Source organism: Bubalus bubalis, chromosome 11 (assembly GCF_019923935.1).
Source record: "Bubalus bubalis isolate 160015118507 breed Murrah chromosome 11, NDDB_SH_1, whole genome shotgun sequence".
Lineage (NCBI taxonomy): Eukaryota > Metazoa > Chordata > Mammalia > Artiodactyla > Bovidae > Bubalus > Bubalus bubalis.
Window position 1 is genome coordinate 90,307,416 of NC_059167.1, and position 22,702 is coordinate 90,330,117.

At 42.5% G+C, this 22,702-nt stretch overlaps 1 protein-coding gene across 8 annotated transcripts in view; it reads right to left on the bottom strand.

Annotated features, from left to right (window-relative positions):
* The window catches only part of SLC24A1 (solute carrier family 24 member 1), a 52,903-nt gene that overhangs the window by 23,708 nt on the left and 6,493 nt on the right, over positions 1–22,702 (bottom strand). For 5 of the 8 annotated variants that reach the window (XM_044925414.2, XM_044925417.2, XM_044925418.2 and 2 more), the window contains 2 exons: positions 21,032–21,122; positions 2,464–4,465 (listed from right to left, as the gene is read on the bottom strand). In XM_044925414.2, coding sequence (XP_044781349.2) covers positions 2,464–4,335 — 1,872 coding nt within the window. In that variant the 5' untranslated portion in view covers positions 4,336–4,465; positions 21,032–21,122. The remainder of the gene's footprint in view (positions 1–2,463; positions 4,466–21,031; positions 21,123–22,702) is intronic. The other 3 variants (XM_044925415.2, XM_006050204.4, XM_025296305.3) reach the window with 1 other exon arrangement.

Here is a 22,702-nt window from a genome sequence, read left to right on the forward strand (position 1 = left end):
GCAAGACAGGAGTTCTCTAGTAGCCTAGTGGTTAGGATTCTGGGCTTTCACTGCCATGGACCAGGTTCAGACCCTGGTTGGGGAACTGAGATCCTGATGTTGCTCGGCATGGCCAAAAAAGAAAAGAAAAGAAAAACACAGATCAAAGATTGGATTTTCAGAGAATCCTTGAAGAATTCAAACAGAATGGCTTGCCTCAGTCTGTTAGTGAAGGGCAGGTTAATTTATCTCCCTCTAACATGATCACAGGTCTTGGGCAGCCAAACACAGGCATAATGATATAAGCAAAGGCAGTTACCCCTCTCTCTGGCTATAAGAAACCTGGGGCAAAACTTTTGAAAATTCACATGTTTTCAAAAACCATTTCTAAATAGTTATAGCTTTTTAGTTATTTGAACTAATTTTTAGAAGGCAGCTGTTCGTGCCAGAAAGTCCTGACTATAGGTTTTCAATTTTAAATAAATACAAATTTACTGTCAAGGACAGCCAGTATTTCAACCTGTTTTTTTTAAATAGTGCTGTTAATTAAAATTCATACTGGATCCATTTTAATAAATAGATAAGAACAGTTGTAATTAACACTGCTCTCACTTCTTGGCAAAGAGCTGCTACTAAAGACTTGAACAGTCTTTTAAGTAAGTTACAAATTCTCTTTTGAAATCAAAAGTATACTTTACTTGCTTGGCAAGCTTTCTCTAGTTCTGATAAAATGGAAAATTGAGAATTTGCAGAGTTTAAATGAAAACAGAATAACTGTGAAGGACTGGGAGGAAAGTCAGAGGCATTTTGAAAACTGCTGGTCTAACATACACCAAACCACAGATGCTTTCCCAGAAAAGAGTACCAGGTTTCACAGCCACCTTCAGCAAAGCCTGCCCTGACAGCTTTGTTAGGAGAGAGGCCCCTGTTTGTTTAAACGAGGTAATGCTCTGAGTCTCCCTTTCTTTTTGAAGCCTCTGGCTTCTTAGAGCAGTCATCTGGGAAGATAGCACTGAATGGGAAGTTAGGATACCAGGTTCCCATTCCAGTTTGGACACTTTCCGGCTATCCAACCTTGGGCAGGATATTTCTCCTTTTGGGGCCACCACACAAATATACTAATTGAAGGTCAGTTGATCAGACAGATAACCACTGTGTTGGGCCTGCCAGAACTGAACTCACTTAGACACAGGACATTAACAATGAATGTTAGAGCTAAACAGAACCTTTTCATGATTAGTTGGACTCTGTCATTTCCCCCAGAGACGGGAAGGGGTCTGTCCAAGGTCACATAGTTAGAGGGGGCCTTGGATTAGAACCCACATTTCCCAACTCAGTTCCATGCTCTGAACACTGCATGTTATCTCAGAAGTCCTAAAGGAATTACATTTCATTTCCTTTGTACCACGTAGCTCTGAGATGTATTGCTGAGTTTGGTCTCCATCCTGCCCACTCATCAAAATTGTGCTGGATTAAGCAGCTAAGTCCTTCTACTCTATGCACGCAAAATTCTGCTCACACTAGTGGCTTCTCTGAGATCTGAAACAGGCAGGCTATGAGCCAACCTTTGCCCAAACTCACCTTTAGGAGCATGAGAGAAATGAGGTCTGTGTTCCCTAAGGTCCTCTCACTTTTGAGTCTCAAGGAACAAAAAACTTTGGGATGGATGTTTAGAGATCACTTCTCCAGTTAAATCTCACTGTCCAGATTATTGACTCAAGCAATGAATTTAGCAAGAAGGTCCCTCACAGAGGCAGAGAAATTCTTGGAACAGAACTGTGGAGTCAGAAGAAAGCCCCAGAGTTGGAGCTCTCAGTATCTGATCTCCAGTCAGCACTGAAACAGAGCTGTACACTCAAGGCTGGCCTGTCAGTGGATGAGAGGAGCTCCCACCTCCAATATTTTAAAAACCAAACAAAGTTCAAATAACCTCCTCCTTCTCAGATCCTAACCAAGCTACGAGCCCCGCCCCCCCAGGTCTGGAATGTGAACAAACAGGATTAATTGAAAGTAAGGGTGCTAGATAAACCCTAAACACCATGCACATGGAAAAGATTATCATTTTTCCCTGCCTGATATCTCCCTGGACATTCCCCAAACCCAGCTCAAATGTCATTTCTGAAGACCCAATCCAACCAACCTAGGTTCATCCTGGCTCCACCACCTATTTTCTCTGTGACGCTGAACAAGTGCTTTAACTTCATTAGGCCTCAGTTTCTTACCCTGCCAATGGGGGATCATAATAATAACCATTTTATGGGATGACTAGGTGTTGACCCAAGGTCATTCTTGCAAAAGGCCCAGCATGGCAACTGGCAGAGAATAGGACTCTATAAATATTGAATGAATTGCGAGGGAACCAGAACACTCACTCATCTCTTGAGGTCTGATCCAGCTTTGTTCATTCTTCAGTCCCTGTCTTCCCCCCGACCCTGTTCTTTTGCCCAAAAGGAGCTAAACAAGCCTGAGCCAACCTGCTCTTACCTTGCTGAGGTCCCCTAGGGCCATGACCTTGGCCACTGGCCTCTTGTTGAGCTGCTCTTTCACCCAGAGTTCGAGCTGTTGGTTCCACTTCATGGTGAACACATAGAAGGCATAAGCCAGCAGCAGGAGCACGCTCTCCCACCATGCAATGAGGCTATCCAGGAAGAAGAGGATGAGCATCATTAGGTCAAAGATGTAGAAGGTGATGTCTCGGAACAAGGGCCACCAGGTGAGGTTGAGGATCTCCCGGGAGAAGAGGGCACAAGTGCCAATGACAAAGAGGATGTTGAACACCGCAGAGCCCACTATGGTGCCAATGCCCACATTGCTATGGGAGATGAAGACGCCGATGAGGGAGGTGAAGAGCTCAGGGGCAGAGCCTCCAGCAGCCATGAATGTAGCGCCTGCCACATCCTCAGAGATCTGCAGCTTGTCTGTGATGACGCCCAGGGCAGGGACAAAGTACTCGTCACAAACGATGGCCAAGGCTACAAACACATACATCATGCCAAAGATGTGCAGGACCACCCAGCCCTGCCTCCGCTCCTCCACACTGAACAGGTCTCGGGGGTACTCTGCCTTGGGGTGCAGGTCTGGCTGTCCTGAGGGACTAGGAATCCCTGGGATCACAGCTGTTGTCCAACTAGGGGAGGGGGCAGTGGGTGCAACTGGGGCTGGCTCCACCACCAGGCAGTGGCGGACCTGAATGGTCGGATTTGCCCTAACCCTGGGAGCTTCTGGGGTGCTGGGTGCTTTGGAAGGGCTTTTCAAAAGCCCCCTGAAGGTGGCTGAGGATATTCTGATGGTCGGTGCACTGGTTCTGGACAAGGGATTCCTCACTTTCCAAGCATCAGTAGAAGCTTTGGTTTCTGCTGGGCTGCTGCGTGTCATGGTGCTTATTGTCACTTGCCCCTCAGAGACGGCCGCAGTGTGCTCCAGGACCATTCCTTGGGGTGTTGTCAGATTGTTTTTCCCCACCAACCGCTGGTGGTTGGTTGAGCTATTACTGTCCACTCTTCTGGGGGTAGTTAGGGTCTTCTTTTCTACCACATTTCTTGGAGAAGTCAAGGTGTCTGTATCTAAGTCACTTAACAGGAAGGTTGGGGTGTTATCAGTTATTCCCTTGAGAGGAGCTGGGGTGGTTTTCTCCACTAGTCTCTTGGATGGGTTGGTCGCCAACATTTTCTTGGTTGCCATAATTTCTCTGTCTTTCACTGTTGTTCTGGGGGTGATGCCATGGCTCCTTGGCATTGTCATGAGTGTGGATGGGGCATAACTGTTTACCATTCTACCAAGTGGGGATGGGGAGTATTTCTCCTCCTTTCCCCTGGATTGAGTTGGGCGGGAGCTCTTTACTTCTCCCCTGGGTGTCAAGCGGGTATAACTATTTACCATTGGTCTGCTTTGAGTGTAGTGATTCAGTACTCCACTGGGTGTGGCTGAGGTGTCTTCCTTAACTTTTCCTGTGCCTGTTGGTGTTGGGCTGTAGTTATTGGGTATCGTTGGAGTGATGCTGGCTGTTCCTCTAGGTGTACTGGGGGTGTTCTTCCTTGCTATGCCAGGTGGTGTTCCATCTCTGCCTGCTGTGGCTTCCGGTGCCCATGCCTCAACCTCCATTTCAGAGCTAGATTTTGAAGTCTCACTGCTCACCATCATCATCTCCTTGTTGGAAAGGTCCCGGCTGGCTACTTTTACAGGGTGTTGGGAAGAGACTGCTGCCCACAGTGTGGGGAGGTCCTGCGGGCTCGTCATGTACTGGTAGGTGGAACCTATGATCAACATTCCCAATAGGAAGAGGGGGCGACTCCAATGAAGCCGCTTTGGCCAGAGTGACCGCCTCTCCTGTGCCCTCATCCTGATCAGTTTCCCCATGATGGCCAGTTATCCCTGGCTATAGAAGGCCTCTCATTTTGTCCACAGAAAAATGGGGGATGCTCTGGGATTCAGATTAGAAATCAGAGAAGATTCCTAAATGAAGTCCAGCCAGGGGGTAACCACAAACCTAGAAAGAAAAAAAAAAAAGACAAGGTTATTTGCTCCTAAAAGGACAGCTGGGATCCACCAAACCCTCATCTGGAAGAGAGACTATTCACACAGGAGCTTTTGTTGTGAAAGTAATTGTTTCTGCTGGGAAGAAAAAAAAAACTATCCTTTGTTCCAGGAGACAATGCTTCCTCATGGGAAAAAGAGCGTCTTGAGGTCCTCATTGCTGTGTAGGCACGGAAGCAGCCCAGGTTCCTAAGCTGGGTCTACCCAGCCCTCCTTGGGATCCTTGCAAAAGGTCTGCCCACACTTTTCAGGTCCAGCCAGAGTTGCTGAGAGCTCAGTCATCTGTAGCTGGTGCCCCAGGCCACAGATCTTAACTTATCAAAGGCAAAAAGGAAGTAAGGAGACATGATTTTAAGCTTTAGACAGAAAGAGGCAGTAATGGAAAGCAGTTCCAGAGACATCAAGGCTCTATGTGTTTTTACTGGACTGACTTAAAATGATTCCACCATCATTCAGAGGGGACAAAGCCTAAAAGTCAACGTCATAAAGCTTCCCAGACAGCGTGGTGTCATGGGAGGAATATGGGGAATAGAGTCAAACGTTGGGTTCCCAGACCTGCTGCTTACTAGCTGCGTCACCCTGGACAGGCTGAACCTCAGCACCTCATCTGTAAAATGGGCATGCTAACACATACTTTGATTATGCAAAGATTATCTCTGAAAGGACATCTAGAAAAGAGAAACTAAGGATCCAGGATGAGAGGGAGACTTACTTTTCAGTAAATTCTATTGTTTAGTCTGTTTAACCTTTTTATCATGTGTGTATTACAACTTTTTAAATTTAATTTCATAGAAATAATAATAGTAATAACAATACCTATAAAGGTAAATAGCAATAACAATACCTATGTCACAGGAATGTTGAGACAGCAAAAACACATAAGGTTTATGAAAAGCATTGTACAGAATCGATGCCCCATATGGGTTAATTTTATATAAGGACTCAGAAGGGAAGAATATTTAAGGCCCAGTCCAAGTAAATATTAAATCTCTAATCAATCTCCACAGATTATTACAAAACAATAACTAGAAATGATCAGTTTTGTATATGAAGTAATATATTCGATATTAAATGAATAACACATAGAATCTTAGGTCATTAAAGGTGGAATGAATTACTTTGTTTAATACAACTCCCCATTTGAGACATGAAGAAACTGAGGTCCAGAGAGATGTGACTTGCTCAACATCACACAGCTAGTGAGCAACAGTGCAGATGAGCTTTCTAAGGAACCAGTCTTTCCGGACATACCACTCTAATTAGCAATGCAAATACAGCTGTCTTAAAAAGCAAAAGGAGAATTATGGAATAAATGAATTTCCTTCTTTGTCCTTGATTTCTATAATTGTCTTTCCACCATCTCCCTGTCCACCCTATCCTTTGCCATATATTCAACACTCTGAATCTGCTAAAGAAACTTTGGAGAGTATCTCTTTCTGATGTTATGTAACAGAGATGAGCTGGCACCCCAGCTGGTCCCTCCTACCTAATCATATCATTTACCTTCAAACCTGGACATCTGGGTGTCTTCTCAGGTCTGGAAACTTGTCAGAATCAGGGTCTCAAAGAGTGGGTCTGAAGCTGTACAGCAGAAAACACCCCATTCTCCTGTCCCCTGACCCTATGGAATCCTAATTCAAGGCAGGGTCAGGTGTGAAGGGCGTCTCAGGGGAAGGATATCCAATCCCAGCTAATACCCGCTTCTAAGAAGCTTATCAGGGCATTGTACAAGTTCTCAGTCCCACTGCCTCTACCAGAGCCTGCGAGAGTAGACCTTCCACCAGAGACATAGGTGGGTTTTCTGTGGGCCCCTGCATTCAAGTGGGAAATGGTGGCAACGTCTCAAACTTATTTCTAAGCTCTGAGAATGAGCAGGTATCCACGGTTCCCATGCTTAGGGGAAAGATAGATTTGAAAAGACTTAGAAGGCACTCTGGGAACCAAGCAAAAATGTCTGAGGCTTAAAAGATCAGACGACCTCAGTTAGCACCAGGCTCTGTTTGCTACCGTGTGATTCTAAATGTAATTTAAATGTAAATACAGAGATAATAACACCTGTCCTACCTATCTGTAGGGTGGATGTGAGAATCAAAGTTAAAAATAAGGGAATACCCACTCAATTTTGCTGTGAATCTAAAACTGCTTTAAGAAATAAAATCTGTTTTTAAAAGTCAGGGAATGTGGAGGAAATACTTCATAAACTTTAAAGCATTTCACACATAAAAATATTTTATCAGGCCTAAGGGAAATTCTTGGAGGAGAGGGCACTGACACATCACCCCAGTGCAGGCTGGCACGTGTTGTCGACTGAAAAAAAACGCACAACCTAAAGGTGGAAAATTGGTACTTCCCTGGAGGTCTGGTGGTTAAGAATCTGCCTGCCAATGTACGGAACACAGGTTCGATCCCTGGTCCTGGAAGATCCCACATGCCAAGGGGCAACTAAGCCTAAGTACCACAAACCACTGAGCCCATGTGCCTACAGCCTGCACTTCTCAACAAGAGGAGCCACTGCAGTGAGAAGCCTGCGAGGTCTACCAGAGAGTAGACCCCGCTTGCTGCAACAAGAGAAAGCCTGCACACAGCAATGAACACCCAATACAGCCATAAAAAATAAATAAATAATTTTTAAGTGGAGAATTAGGTTTTATTTGGGGCATTACTGAGGACTTAAGCCCAGAATACAACCTCTGAGATAGCTCTGAGGGACTGTTCCAAAGAGCTATGGGAGATGCCAGAATAATACAGGAGTTTTTGCAAAACAAACAAACAAACAAAAAACCAGGTAGTCAAAATCAAAAGATTACTGCCAGTTAAAGAAAGACATCTCAAGTTGAGTTTACCAGTTTTCTATGTATGGAATAGTGCAAGAATCTGGGCTTAATGAAATTATTCCTTTGATATGCACCATACCTATGGTGGTTGGGGCAGAGGCAGAGGCCGATGGCTCAATGGCTATAACATACTTTGTTTACTGATATGGCAAGTGTTATTTTTTGCCCTTAGCACCTCCTCTAGGTCATAAATCTGACCAACATTTAGGAGGCATTTTATGACCAAGTTTGTCCCATGGCACTAGGCCTGTCAGGTCAGTTCAGTCACTCAGTCATATCCAACTCTTTGCAACCCCATGGACTGCCCCAAGCCAGGCTTATCTGTCCATCACCAACTCCCAGAGCTTGCTGAAACTCATGTTCATCAAGTTGGTGATGCCATCCAACCATCTCATCCTCTGTCATCCCCTTCTCCTCCTGCTTTCAATCTTTCCCAGCATCAGGGTCTTTTCCAGTGAGTTGACTCTTCACATCAAATGGCCAAAATATTGGAGCTTCAGCTTCAGCATCAGTCCTTCCAGTGAATATTCAGGACTGATTTCCTTTAGGATTGACTGGTTTGATTTCCTTGCAGTCCAAGAGACTTTCCAGCATCTTTTCCAACACCACAGTTCAAAAGCATCAATTCTTCGCATCAGGCAAAGATTCTGTTGATAGGTTAATGTGCTAATTTTGGATCAAGCCCTATTGATAATCTAAAATTCTCTGGATTACCCTTGCAGCCCCGTGGTTAGGACTTGGTGCTTTCACTGCCCAGGGCCTGGGTTCAATCCCTGATCAGGGAACTAAGATCCCACAAGCCACATGGCATGGCCAAAGTAAATAAATAAATAATTGTTTTTAAACATTCTCTGGATCTTCTATCTTACTAGTCTATTATGATCCAGGAAATATTTTCCCTTGCTGCTTCTTCTCATACCTCGAGTTGCACTATTACAATTATTCTATGCAGAGTTATATATATGATCAGCTGCCTCATGACATTTCATAGTAGTCATAGTGATAATCGCTCAGTCATGTCCAACTTTTTGCAACCCCATGGACTGTAGCCTGTCAGACTCCTCTGTTCATGGGATTTCCCAGGCAAGAATACTGCAGTGGGTTACCATTTCCTTCTCCAGAGGATCTTCCCAACCCAGGGATCAAACCCAGATCTCCTGCATTGTAGGCAGATTTGTAGTCTAAGCTACAGGGAAGTTCTTTAGTCACCACTAATTTTATTGGAGGCCTAGTTACATATTGGTTTATGTAAGAGACAACAATCTCAAAAAATAGATAGGATATAAAAATACAGCTAGGATGTTAATAAAATCATAATATAGCAGAGAGAAGCACAAGGAATAAATAATTTGAAAACAACAGGAGATAAAAAATTAAAATAATGAGTGGTAGAACTAGTTGTAATCTGGTTGTAATAAGCAATTAAGTCCATGGAGAGCCAGCTAGAGAAGCCAAATTCTGGAGGGATAAGGTAAAACGAAAAAGATAATGTTTTATCTTTGTTTACAAAGGGATACTTTATCAACTCGTTATAGGTCACAGTGTAAGAAGAAAGGTTCTCTGGAAAACAAAGATTTAAAAGCCAGTATACTTCATGAAAAAGTTATAAAATTATAAATCATACTTATCAGTTGACTCAATCCCATGCAATTAATTCTTGTTCATCTGGATGAAGTCCCCAGGTTTTCCATTGGAGTTTTGTAATTTCTTACCCAGTTCAGTAATATAATCCAAAAGTCATCAGAAATTTATATTTGTCAAAAAATCTTTTTTATGAATTTTCTTGGAAACCTTCCTTTTACAGCTGCATCAGAGTAAAACAATTGTCTACAAATGACAAAAGACTTAAAATGGCATGTTTAAAGACTGGATTACAACACAATTAAGAAGAAACTTGGATATTTCTGCAGCATACAACATGTTAAGATAATAACTAGAATATGACCGATACTACCAGGATATGTCAAACTTTTAGGAATTCCATATAAACTGAAATATATATATTAATGACATTTACCCACACAATATAATCTAAGAACATTTATCTCCAATCACTTAACAATACTTCTCAAATAATTTAACACACCAAATAAGCCCAATTAGTTTAATATTCCTCTCTTTGGGATGTTTCAGAGGCCCTCTGAAGCATCCCAAAGTTAGCTGGAAGTCAAAGGAACTTTATTTAGAATTTGACTAGAGGAAGTTTGTCAAAAATATCAAAAGGTCTTAAAAGCACTTGATCAAACAGGATCATAAGTCACTGTGAAACAATACTTACTTTCCACCCAAAGTGACAAGAAAAGATTTTTAAAATAAATACAGATTATTATGAAAACAAAAAACCTCACAATCTGTTGTCAAAAGTAGCTCAACATTCCAGGAAACCTTTGCCCTCTTAACAGAGAGAAAACCAAACACTAATCCTGCACTAGCCCACTCTCAATAGCAAAATTCCTTACCTAATTAATTTAATCCAATCCCAGCCTAGCATGTACAAAACTTTTTTCTCAGGGCTTCCTTTTCAAAAACCTTCCACAACTTTTATATTAGTTTATCTTTTATTTTTCTTTTCCATTTAGAAATAATCAGCTTTAGCACAAAACCACTTTCCCCTTAACAAAATGCACTTCCATTCTCCATACCTTTTGCTAAAAATACACACCCTATTTTCCTTGATGAAGGAAATACTGAAACATTTCCTTTATTATTTCTAGTAACTTTAATTACATATTACAATTTTAACCCTTAAGAATCTTGATCTTTAGGGAAAACAATCCCAAAGAAAAGCAATGCCAAAGAATGCTCAAACTACTGCACAATTGCATTCATCTCACACACTAGTAAAGTAATGCTCAAAATTCTCCAAGCCAGGCTTCAGCAATACGTGAACCATGAACTTCCAGATGTTCAAGCTGGTTTTAGAAAAGGCAGAGGAACCAGACACCAAATTGCCAACATCCGCAGGATCATCAAAAAAGCAAGAGAGTTCCAGAAAAACATCTATTTCTGCTTTATTGACTATGCCAAAGCCTTTGACTGTGTGGATCACAATAAACTGTGGAAAATTCTGAAAGAGATGGGAATACCAGACCACCTGACCTGCCTCTTGAGAAATTTGTATGCAGGTCAGGAAGCAACAGTTAGAACTGGACATGGAACAACAGACTGGTTCCAAATAGGAAAAGGAGTACATCAAGGCTGTACATTGTCACCCTGCTTATTTAACTTCTATGCAGAGTACATCATGAGAAATGCTGGGCTGGAAGAAGCACAAGCTGGAATCAAGATTGCCGGGAGAAATACCAATAACCTCAGATATGCAGATGACACCACCCTTATGGCAGAAAGTGAAGAGGAACTAAAAAGCCTCTTGATGAAAGTGAAAGAGGAGAGTGAAAAAGTTGGCTTAAAACTCAACATTCAGAAAACGAAGATCATGGCATCTGGTCCCATCACTTCATGGCAAATAGATGGGGAAACAGTGTCAGACTTTATTTTTCTGGGCTCCAAAATCACTGCACATGGTGACTGCAGCCATGAAATTAAAAGACGCTTACTCCTTGGAAGGAAAGTTATGACCAACATAGATAGCATATTCAAAAGCAGAGACATTACTTTGCCAACAAAGGTGCGTATAGTCAAGGCTATGGTTTTTCCTGTGGTCATGTATGGATGTGAGAGTTGGACTGTAAAGAAGGCTGAGTGCCAAAGAATTGATGCTTTTGAACTGTGGTGTTGGAGAAGACTCTTGAGAGTCCCTTGGAGTGCAAGGAGATCCAACCAGTCCATTCTGAAGGAGATCAGCCCTGGGATTTCTTTGGAAGGAATGATGCTAAAGCTGAAACTCCAGAGTCATGTCTGACTCTGTGACCCCACGGACTATAGCCTGCCAGGCTCCTCTGCCCATGGAATTCTCCAGGCAAGAATACTGAAGTGGCTTGCCATTCCCTTCACCAGGGGATCTTCTCAATGTAGGGATGGAACCTGGGTCTCCCTCAATGCAGGCAGATTCTTTACCATCTGAGCCATCAGAGAAGCATAGGTATAATAAAAATAAGACATGTCTGTATTGATTAAATCAACAAGCTCAAGATAGCTATAATATTAAACACTAATTTAACTGTGCAAAATTCTTAAAGAGATGGGAATACGAGACCACCTTACCTGCCTCCTAAGAAATCTGTATGCAGGTCAAGAAGCAACAGTTAGAACTGGACATGGAACAATGGACTGGTTCCAAATTGGGAAAGGAGTATGTCAAGGCTCTATACCATCACTCTGCTTATTATGCCAGGGTAGATGAAGCACAAGCTGGAACCCAGATTGCCAGGAGAAATATCAATAACCTCAGATATGCAGATGACACCACCCTTATTTTAGAAAGCAAAGAGGAACTGAAGAGCCTCTTGATGAAAGTGAAAGAGGAGAGTAAAAAGGCTGGCTTAAAATTCAACATTCAAATAACAAAGATCATGGCATTCAGTCCCATCACTTCATGACAAATAGATGGGGAAACAATGCAAACAGTGAGAGACTATTTTGGGGGGCTCCAAAAACTGCAGATGGTGACTGCAGCCATGAAATTAAAAGACACTTGCTCCTTGGAAGAAAAGCTATGACCAACATAGACAGCATATTAAAAAGCAGAGACATTACTTTGCTGACAAAGGTCCATCTAGTCAAACCTTTGGTTTTTACAGTAATCATGTATGGATGTGAGAGTTGGACCATAAAGAAAGCTGAGCACCACAGAATTGGTGCTTTTGAACTGTGATGTTGGGATAAGACTCTTGAGAGTCCCTTGGACTGCAAGATCAAACGAGTCAATCCTAAAGGAAATCAGTCCTGAATGTTCACTGGAAGGACTGATGCTGAAGCTAAAGCTCTAATACTTTGTTTGGCCACCTGATGTGAAGAACTGACTCAATAGAAAAGATCCTAAAGCTGGGAAAGACAGAAAGCAGGAGGAGAAGGGGACGACAGAAGATGATATGGTTGTATGACATCACTGACTCAATGGACATGAGTTTGAGCAAGCTCTGGGAGTTGCGGATGGACAGGGAAGCCAGACATACTGCAGTCCATGGATCACAAAGAGTCAGACACCACTGAGCGACTGAACTGACTGAATTTAATATTGACTATTTCCTAAATTATGTGAACCTGAAATTTATTCTGGCCAGATTCCTTTTTATTTAGAAATATTTAATTTGTAAGTGCTTACTTTAAAGTCAATTAAATAGAATGCTCATAATTTTATTTTTATAATATTCTCCAGAGGTAGAGACATCTCTCATGTATAATGTACACACAGACATATAAACAGACAAAACTAGAGATCTCATAGCTTCACTTTTTCTTTTTTTCTTTTTTTTGGCTGTGTCACATGACTTGCAGGATCTTAGTTCCCAGACGTGGGACTGAACCCAGGCCCCCTGCAGAGGAAGCTCAGAGTCATAACCATTTGACCTCCAGGAAATTCCCCTCATAGCTTCACTTTAACAAATACAAATCAGGCACTACAATATAAACTTTCTAGTTTATAAATAACAGTTGGAATGAGTTAAATTTGCTCGCTTAAATGACTAAGGCTTTGCTATTTGTGGAACAGATTTTTAAGATTTGTATTTGTGCTCAACAAACTCTTAGAGAGGCTATAAATTAGATTTTGGGTAATGAAGCCTTTCCAGTGGTTTGAGTTTTAAAAAATCTTTTTTTCCTTTTGGTTTCAGATCCTACCTGATTGAGCTAATTAGGCTCAGCCTCAGTCTTTGAGGCTGTATTTACATTTGTGCTTTGTAGAGATCTGCAAGGGAAAAACAGTTGCTTCTAATTCCCCCGAAGAAGTGGTCTGCCACCTAAGTGATATTAAAATATTAATTTGCCCAACTATATTCTCTTTAATTTACTTCTATATATATGTATATACTGTATATCAAGGAGAAGATTTCCAACTAAACTGAAAATCAAAAGTGCTATGTTCTAGAACTTAGCTCAATTTATCATGCCTTCAAAAGTTTGTACAAGGCATTTAACAAAGGTCCTCTATCTGAGTGTACAGGTTAAACCCAGAGCAAAAAAACAAATCTCTATTATTATTTTTAATAGCCCCTGAATATCAACTCCCAGCTTCTACTTTATATAGTGCAAATCAAATAGGTAACCCTATTTGTTTCCTTTAGCATATTTAGTTAATATTGTCTGACAAGCAGATTTACATGACCTATCTTATAATACCAGTCAGGGGAAGCATTCCCCAGTAAGATACAATGTCTACCCCACAAAAGAATAAGGAAAAAGAGATATAAGCATCTTCAGTTCAGTTCTGTTCAGTCGTGTCCGACTCTTTGCGACCCCATGAATCGCAGCACGCCAGGCCTCCCTGTCCATCACCAACTCCCGGAGTTCACTCAGAATCATGTCCATCGAGTCAGTGATGCCATCCAGCCATCTCATCCTCTGTTGTCCCCTTCTCCTCCTGCCCCCAATCCCTCCCAGCATCAGAGTCTTTTCCAATGAGTCAACTCTTCGCATGAGGTGGCCAAAGTACTGGAGTTTCAGCTTTAGCATCATTCCTTCCAAAGAAATCCCAGGGCTGATCTCCTTCAGAATGGACTGGTTGGATCTCCTTGCAGTCCAACGGACTCTCAAGAGTCTTCTCCAACACCACAGTTCAAAAGCATCAATTCTTCGGCGCTCAGCTTTCTTCACAGTCCAACTCTCACATCCATACATGACCACTGGAAAAACCATAGCCTTGACTATACGCACCTTTGTTGGCAAAGTAATATCTCTCCTTTTGAATATGCTATCTAGATTGGTCATAACTTTCCTTCCAAGGAGTAAGCGTCTTTTAATTTCATGGCTGCAGTCACCATGTGCAGTGATTTTGGAGCCCAGAAAAATAAAGTCTGACACTGTTTCCCCATCTATTTGCCATGAAGTGATGGGACCAGATGCCATGATCTTCGTTTTCTGAATGTTGAGTTTTAAGCCAACTTTTTCACTCTCCTCTTTCACTTTCATCAAGAGGCTTTTTAGTTCCTCTTCACTTTCTGCCATAAGGGTGGTGTCATCTGCATATCTGAGGTTATTGATATTTCTCCCGGCAGTCTTGATTCCAGCTTGTGCTTCTTCCAGCCCAGCATTTCTCATGATGTACTCTGCATAGAAGTTAAATAAGCAGGGTGACAATGTACAGCCTTGATGTACTCCTTTTCCTATTTGGAACCAGTCTGTTGTTCCATGTCCAGTTCTAACTGTTGCTTCCTGACCTGCATACAAATTTCTCAAGAGGCAGGTCAGGTGGTCTGGTATTCCCATCTCTTTCAGAATTTTCCACAGTTTATTGTGATCCACACAGTCAAAGGCTTTGGCATAGTCTAAGGAAAGTTATGACCAACCTAGATTGCATATTCAAAAGCAGAGACATTACTTTGCCAACAAAGGTTCATCTAGTCAAGGCTATGGTTTTTCCAGTGGTCATGTATGGATGTGAGAGTTGGACTCTGAAGAAGGCTGAGTGCCGAAGAATTGATGCTTTTGAACTGTGGTGTTGGAGAAGACTCTTGAGAGTCCCTTGGACTGCAAGGAGGTCCAACCAGTCCATTCTGAAGGAGATCAGCCCTGGGATTTCTTTGGAAGGAATGATGCTAAAGCTGAAACTCCAGTACTTTGGCCACCTCATGCGAAGAGTTGACTCATTGGAAAAGACTCTGATGCTGGGAGGGATTGGGGGCAGGAGGAGAAGGGGATGACAGAGGATGAGATGGCTGGATGGCATCACTGACTCGATGGACATGATTCTGAGTGAACTCTGGGAATTGGTGATGGACAGGGAGGCCTGGCGTGCTGCGATTCATGGGGTCGCAAAGAGTCGGACATGACTGAGCAACTGAACTGAACTGAATTGAACTGAAAGCTTATTTAAATATACCAATTTTTATAAGCTTTATTTCAAATCAACTTTAGTTCCCATTAGGACCCCATCAACAAGCCTTGGTCTTACAAGGAGTCCTAGGAACTTTCCTTTCTTTTTATCCCCTAATCATTTTATATATTTTTGTATAAAAGACTCTGGGGTCCCCATGGAGGGACTGAGGGACCAGGCCCTTTCGCCAATCTTTTAACTTTATTAATTGGCCTATTGCCCCAAGTAATTGTTGGCCAGGTAGCTCAGCATAATCTTCTTCCAGACTTTTAAATAAATATATATTGAAAATCAAGAGCCAGTAAATATATATTTATTGTATATACATATTCAGTACATGTATCTCCCAGTATTTAAACTGGGATGGGGCCTTCTAACATTAGGGACCAATATGAGGTTGCTCTGGCCCATCCAACCCTAGGTAGTATTGTATCAAAACCTTCTGTTTTAATCCTATTAATGTCCATTTTATTTACCCCATTTCTTAATAACCATCTAAAGATTTCTTTATCCTTTTGGGATAAGTCCATTTAAAAATTCCACCTTGTTGGAAAGAAGTCTTGAGACTTTCCCTTCAGTTTTTCCTTATTTCCCTATTAATCAACCTAATTAGCATTAATTATCCTAATGTTTATTATTAGGACCTGTAAGACCCATTATGGAGAAGGCAATGGCACCCCACTCCAGTACTCTTGCCTGGAGAATCCCATGGACAGAGGACCTGGTGGGCTGCAGTCCATGGGGTCGCAAAGAGTCGGACACAACTGAGCGACTTCCCTTTCACTTTTCACTTTCATGCACTGGAAAAGGAAATGGCAACCCACTCCACTGTTCTTGCCTGGAGAATCCCAGGGACGGGGGAGCCTGGTGGGCTGCCGTCTATGGGGTCGCACAGAGTAGGACACGACTGAATCGACTTAGCAGCAGCAGCAGCAGCAAGACCCATTGAGGGGAAGCAGAAACCACAAATAAGGCTTCCCAAACTGGTTTATTTGTTTTAAATAAGGGAGCATTAGATTAACCATTATATATATGTTTTTTTTTCCACCTTATAATCTGTTTTTTTCATAGGTACCAATAAAACAGCTGGTTATAATGAGAGTTCTCTAAAAATTTTGCCAATTGAGAAGCTTTTTCAGTTGAGAAGATCCACTGTCTGGCTACTGATGAGTAGTGTCTTAACAGTGACTCAAACCAGTAAGACACCAAGAGGCATCCCCATGACAGAGTGCAAAAGATGTAGACTCGAAATCTAGAAAGTTTAGTCCCCAAAACAGTCTAAGAAAGTAAAGGATCTGAACAGCCACTGTACAGGTGGATGCAAAGAAGGTTGAGATGACAAAGGCTGCTTCTGGGCTGGGCCCCTTATGACACATTTCCCTGAGAGTTGGCACAGTCAGACTAAAAAGACCAAAAAACAAGCAAACAAACTGCTCAGAATTCCAGTCTATTCAACCAGCTGTCAAATGAAAACCATATGTGTACCTTCCAGATGACAAAGACCAAGCTCTCAACACACACACCCTCCACTAAGAATATCAGGCAGCACATTCACATCTCAAAGACACAAAGAGAGAACTGCAAATTCTCCCTAGAAGGGTTTTTGTTTCTTTAAGGTCAGAATTCTGAAAAAAGAAAAAAATTTATCAAGCTGGATTTCTCTAACTTAATTGCGTATACAATAAAGAGTCCCATATTGGCCATTTTCAGAGAGATTTCTTTTAATTCCCAATTATGTGAGTACTTGTTTGTATATTCATAAGTTTATATATACATAAACCTGGCTTGAGCATTATTGGAAGCTGGCTTTCTGACTCCCCTCATTTAGGAAACGTGTTAGGCCACCTAGCAAGAACACTGAAGTGAGTTGCCATGCCCTCCTCCAGGGGATCTTCCTGACCCAGGGACCAAACCCATGTCTCTTATGTCTCCTGTGTTGACAGGTGGGTTCTTTACCACCTGGAAAGCCCATCTAGATAAATCGGTGTCTCTCAACTAAGCAACTCCTAGTATCTTTCAACAAGGCTCCCCTTGTATTTTTTCAAATGGGTAGCTAGGTTGTACCTGTTGCACACTGCCAATTAAAGCTCAGGAGTATCAACCAACAATCGGGAGATCCAAGAACCGAAAAGAGACTCTCCCAAATTCATATGGACCCTCCAAGGAGGCGAATGGGCCCAAGAGGCCTCTGTTGGTACCAAGGCTCTGGTTCCTCATAAAGTTCAGGCAAAGGAGGGAAGTCTGGGTCCCTTTATGGTCACCCAAAGTGTTGACTGAAGGGAAAAAAAAAAAAAGCACAACCTAAAAGTTGAGAATTATGTTTTATTTGGGGAATTACTAAGCACTGAAGCCCAGGATACAATCTCTCAGATAGTTTTGAGGGACTGTTCTGAAGAGGTAAGGGAGGAGTCAGGATATATAGAAGTGTTTGTAAAAAACCCAGAGAGTTGAACATCAAACGATTACTGCTAGTTAAAACCAGACATCTCAAGCTAATGAGTTCAGTGCTTTTCTAGGTATGGAAAGATGCAAGCGTTTGAGCTTAATGAAAGTATTACTTGATACGCACCTTAACTGTCTAGGGGCAGTAGCCTGTTTGTCTCCATTCTGAGTTCCCCTCGGGGCGCATCAGTGGGTGGGAGTTGGGGAGGGCAGCTGTGGCGGCTAACGGTTTGACGACCACAACATCTTTTGCTTATTGATACAGCAGGCAACATTCTTTGTCCACTATACCAAAAATACTTAAGTTCTGCATCCAGCTCATGGTTGGAGCTGGCTGAAGTGGGAGTGGAGCAAAGAAATGCGAGGGAGGGGGTGTTTTATGATCCTAAGCACTCACCTGCAGACCATTTCAATCATTCCAGTAACTCTGCCTGATATTGACTGACTATTCCTCTCTCCCATCCCTTTCCCCACAAGACACAAGGAGGAAATGATACTTTGATTACTTCCATCCGAAATAGCAGGCAATCCCTCACAGCCTCATCCCTGTCCTACTTCACCCTGAGCGAAGATACCCAGCTCCCTCTGCTGCAACACAGAGCTCACTTCATCTCTGGGTGTCCAGGGGTCATTCTGGATGTTGGAAGCATGAGTAGAGAGGCTGACCTCTGCTTGTTACCACACTGTTGCCTCTTAGATGCTACAAGCAAAACCAGATCTAGTTACTTCCCTTCTCATACCAACGAATACAGTCACAGTTTGATTCAAAAACATGGGAAAAAAGGAACCCAATTCATGAGGTGGAATTGTGAGTGATCTTTTTTTTCTAGAATAATGCCTCTATTTTTACAGTGTTATTTGTGCAGTATAGAAAATTCAGGACAAGACTTCATTGGCAGTCCAGTGGTTAAGACTCTGTGCTTCCACTGCAGGGGGCACGGGTTTGATCCCTGGTCGGGTAACTAAGATCCTGGTGGCCACCGCAAGGCATGGCAATAAAAGAAAGAAAATTAAGGAGAGAAACAAATACTCAGAAAATAATTCCTTTCTCTTACACACTCTTAACTGTTACCAAGGAGTTCTTTCTAGTATCTACAGCCCAACTGTTGGGGGTAAACCTGGTTCTTCTGTCTTGTTCCTATGGGATTATGGCACACTTTGAACATCAACAAGCTGTAGAAAAGTGTGCTGCTCAACCAAGAGTGGAAGCCTTGTCTGTACTAGTGTGATTTAGGCAAGAATTTAACTTCTCAATGACTGTAAACTTATCCTGTAAAAGGGGAGTGATAATGATACTACTTGCTTGGTAAATTTGTAAGAATTAAGTAATAGTAACATAAATGTTAGGCTTCCCAGGTGGCACTAGTGGTAAAGAACCCACCGCCATTGCAGGGGAAGTAAGAGACGAGGGTTTGATCCCTGGATTGAAAAGATCCCCAGGATGAGGGCATAGCAACCCACTCCAGTATACTTGCCTGGAGAATCCCATGGACAGAGGAGCCTGGCAGGCTACAGGCCATAGTGTCACAAAGAATCAGACACAACGGAAGCAACTTAGCACATACACACAACATAAATATTAATATGTAAAACATATTAAAAGTGCCTGATACTGTTGTTATTCTGCTTTTGGAGATCATAGACTGTTAGGGTACAGCAGATCTCCATGCATTCCATTGTGACAATGCTTTCAGTTCAGTCGCTTAGTTGTGTCTGACTCTTTGTGACCCCAAGGACTGCAACAAACCAGGCTTCCCTGTCCATCACCAACTCCTGGAGCTTGCTCAAAGTCATGTCCATCAGGTCAGTGATGCCATCCAACCATCTCATCCTCTGTTATCCCCTTCTCCTCCTGCCTTCAATCTTTCCCAGCATCAGGCTCTTTTTCAGTGAGTCAGTTCTTTGTGATGCTTTACTGTGTGTTTATTAGTGTAATAAACTGATTAATGCTTGCATTAATCTCTTACTAGCAGGTGAGCTTCAAGAGGACGGGGACCTTATCTGTCTTAATTACAGCTGAATCCCAGAGTCTAGAACAGTGTCTGGCACTTAATATAATACATTTGTTGATGGACTGGAGATGTACATCCCAGTGAGGAGATGCTCAGAGGTGGGGCACCTGAACTACACATGTGTAGGGTGGGGAGATCCCACTCAGAGAAGCTCATGGCCTTTCAGAGATCAAACTGGTAGAGAAAGACCAGCACCACTAAAGAGGGGAAGCTAATGTACTTTTTCTACAGACTTGCCTTATTTTGGGGCTTCCCAGCTGGCTCAATGTTAAAGAATCTGCCTGCAATGCAGGAGACACCAGAGGTGAGGGTTCAATCCCTGGGTTGGAAAGATCCCCTGGAGAAGGATATGGCAACCCACTCCAGTACTCTTGCCTGGGAAATCCCATGGACAAAGGAATCTGGCAGGCTAGTCCATAGAATCACAAAGAGTCAGACACAACTTAGCAAGTGAGCATACACACACACTTTATTTTATCCTCTGCCTGGAACAAGGTGGCAGGACAGGTGAGGTTAATCTAGCTCTGACCTTCACTAATAACATCAGAGGCTGTGCAGGATGGCAGGTAGGTCTCTCCTCTCCCTCCTCTACAGCTCAAGGCCTTTTTCATGCATGGTTCTGTTAGAACAGGAGGGAGAAGGAATTAGGCTTTGCACCTGACATAGAGGGTTTGTGGCTGAGGCTTGTTTATTTCTGGGCCTACCTTAGGAGTTAATATTGACCCCACAGTTACACAGTGGAGAGCAGACAAGATTTGGCAGGGGTTGCAAAAATCAAATGCCTTCAGGGCCTGGATGGATAAAATTAAGCTAAATCAGCTCTATTCAGAATCAGTGGAGAGTAACAAGGGCTGTGTCTGGTCAGAGAATGAATGACCCATTAATAAGCATTCCAATGTAAAATAATTTTAAAATATTAAAGACAAACAAAATGAGGCAAAGGGCTGATTTGGCCTACTACTACTTCACAACCTCTAATAAAGTAACAAGCCTGATCAGGAGCAAGTCTCTGAAGGTCTCTTATACTCAGGTTCCTCATTTATAAAACCAAGAAAGACAAACTTCCTCCGGGGGCTGCTGTAAGAGGTACAGTGAGAACTTGTGGGGAAGCACTTGGATTCGTCAGATATTCAACTGTGTTACTGTCCAAGACCTTTTGTTTATATTGCTTTAATTCTTTATGTTATATCATTTATAGAATTTTTTTTGACTATGCAATTGTCACTGGTAGAAATGAGCTAAACAAGCCCCCAAACATCCCATGACACTTCATCTCTCCAAGCCAGTGACTGGAGCCATACCTGCAACAGGGGGTGACATTTCAGGGTGGTATCACTTCAGAGACAGGATTTTAGCTTCACAGTCTGGTACCTATCCAGAAGGGCCTGGGGTCTAGAGGAGAGGTCAAACAGGCCTTATTAGAGGGCTTCAGTGTGGCCACTCAGGAATCCACACAGTATCAGTACAATTAACAACTGCTCTCTAAATAAGTATGAAACAGCCCACTGAGTAAAACTCACCATCAAATCTGATTTTACAAAGGAATGTCAACTGAAGCAACAGAGAGGGTTTGTTTTTTCTGCTTATCAGTTGAAAAAGACTAAAAAATGTAATATCCAATGCTGGTGAAGACACTGGTGATAGCCGATAAATGTGATATAGCAGCACAAGTGACCCTGCTAAACTGTAAGTCAGATCAAGTCTCTCCACACTCCAAACATTCCAGCGGCTTCCCATCTCAGTCATAGGAAAAGCGCCAATGACAGTCCGCCAGCATTGCTCAAAGAGCAAAAACTGAAATCTACCTAAACAGAGATGAACTACTGGTTACATAAAGGACTTCTCATCTTTCCAGTAGTCAATCATATAGCAGTTAAAGGAAATCAGTTCAGTTCAGTCGCTCAGTTATGTCTGACTCTTTGTGACCCCATGGACTGCAGCATGCCAGGCTTCCCTGTCCATCACCAACTCCTGGAGCTTGCTCAAACTCATGTCCAGCAAGTCAGTGATCTCATGCTCTGTCATCCCCTTCTCCTCCTGCCTTCAATCATTCCCAGCATCAGGGTCTTTTCCAATGAGTCCATTCTTCGCATCAGGTGGCCAAAGTATTACAGTTCAGCTTCAGCATCAGTCTTTCCAATGAATATTCAGAACTGATTTCCTTTAGGATGGAATGCTTTGATCTCCTTGCAGTCCAAGGGACTCTCCAGCGTCTTCTCCAACACCACAGTTCAAAAGCATCAATTCTTCTGCACTTAAGCCTTCTTTATGGTCAAATTCTCACATCCACATATGACTTCTGGAAAACCATAGCTTTGACTAGATGGACCTTTGTCGGCAAAGTGACGTCTCTGCTTTTTAATACACTGTCTAGGTTGGTCATAGCTTTTCTTCCAAGGAGCATGTGTTTTTTAATTTCATGGGTGCAGTCACCATCTTCAGTAATTTGCAGCCCAGGAAAATAAAGTCTCTCACTGTTTCCACTGTTTCCCCATCTATTTGCCATGAAGTGATGGGACTGGATGCCATGATCTTCGTTTTTTGAATGTTGAGTTTTAAGACAGCCTTTTCACTCTCCTCTTTCACTTTCATCAAGAGGCTCTTTAGTTCTTCTTTGCTTTCTGCCGTAAGGATGGTGTCATCTGCATATCTGAGGTTATTGATATTTCTCCCAGCAGTCTTGATTCCAGCTTGTGCTTCATCCACCCCAACATTTTGCACAATGTACTCTGCATGTAAATTAAATAAGTAGGGTGACAATACACAGCCTTGACATACTCCTTTCCCTATTTGAAACCAGTCTGTTGTTCCATGTTTGGTTCTAACTGTTGCTTCCTGACCTGCATACAGATTTCTTAGGAGGTGGTCTGGTATACCCATCTCTTTAAGAAGCAGAAAACATTAGTAGAGGTGGCAAGAATACACATAAGAACTATACAAAAAAGATCTTAATGACCCAGACAACCACAGTG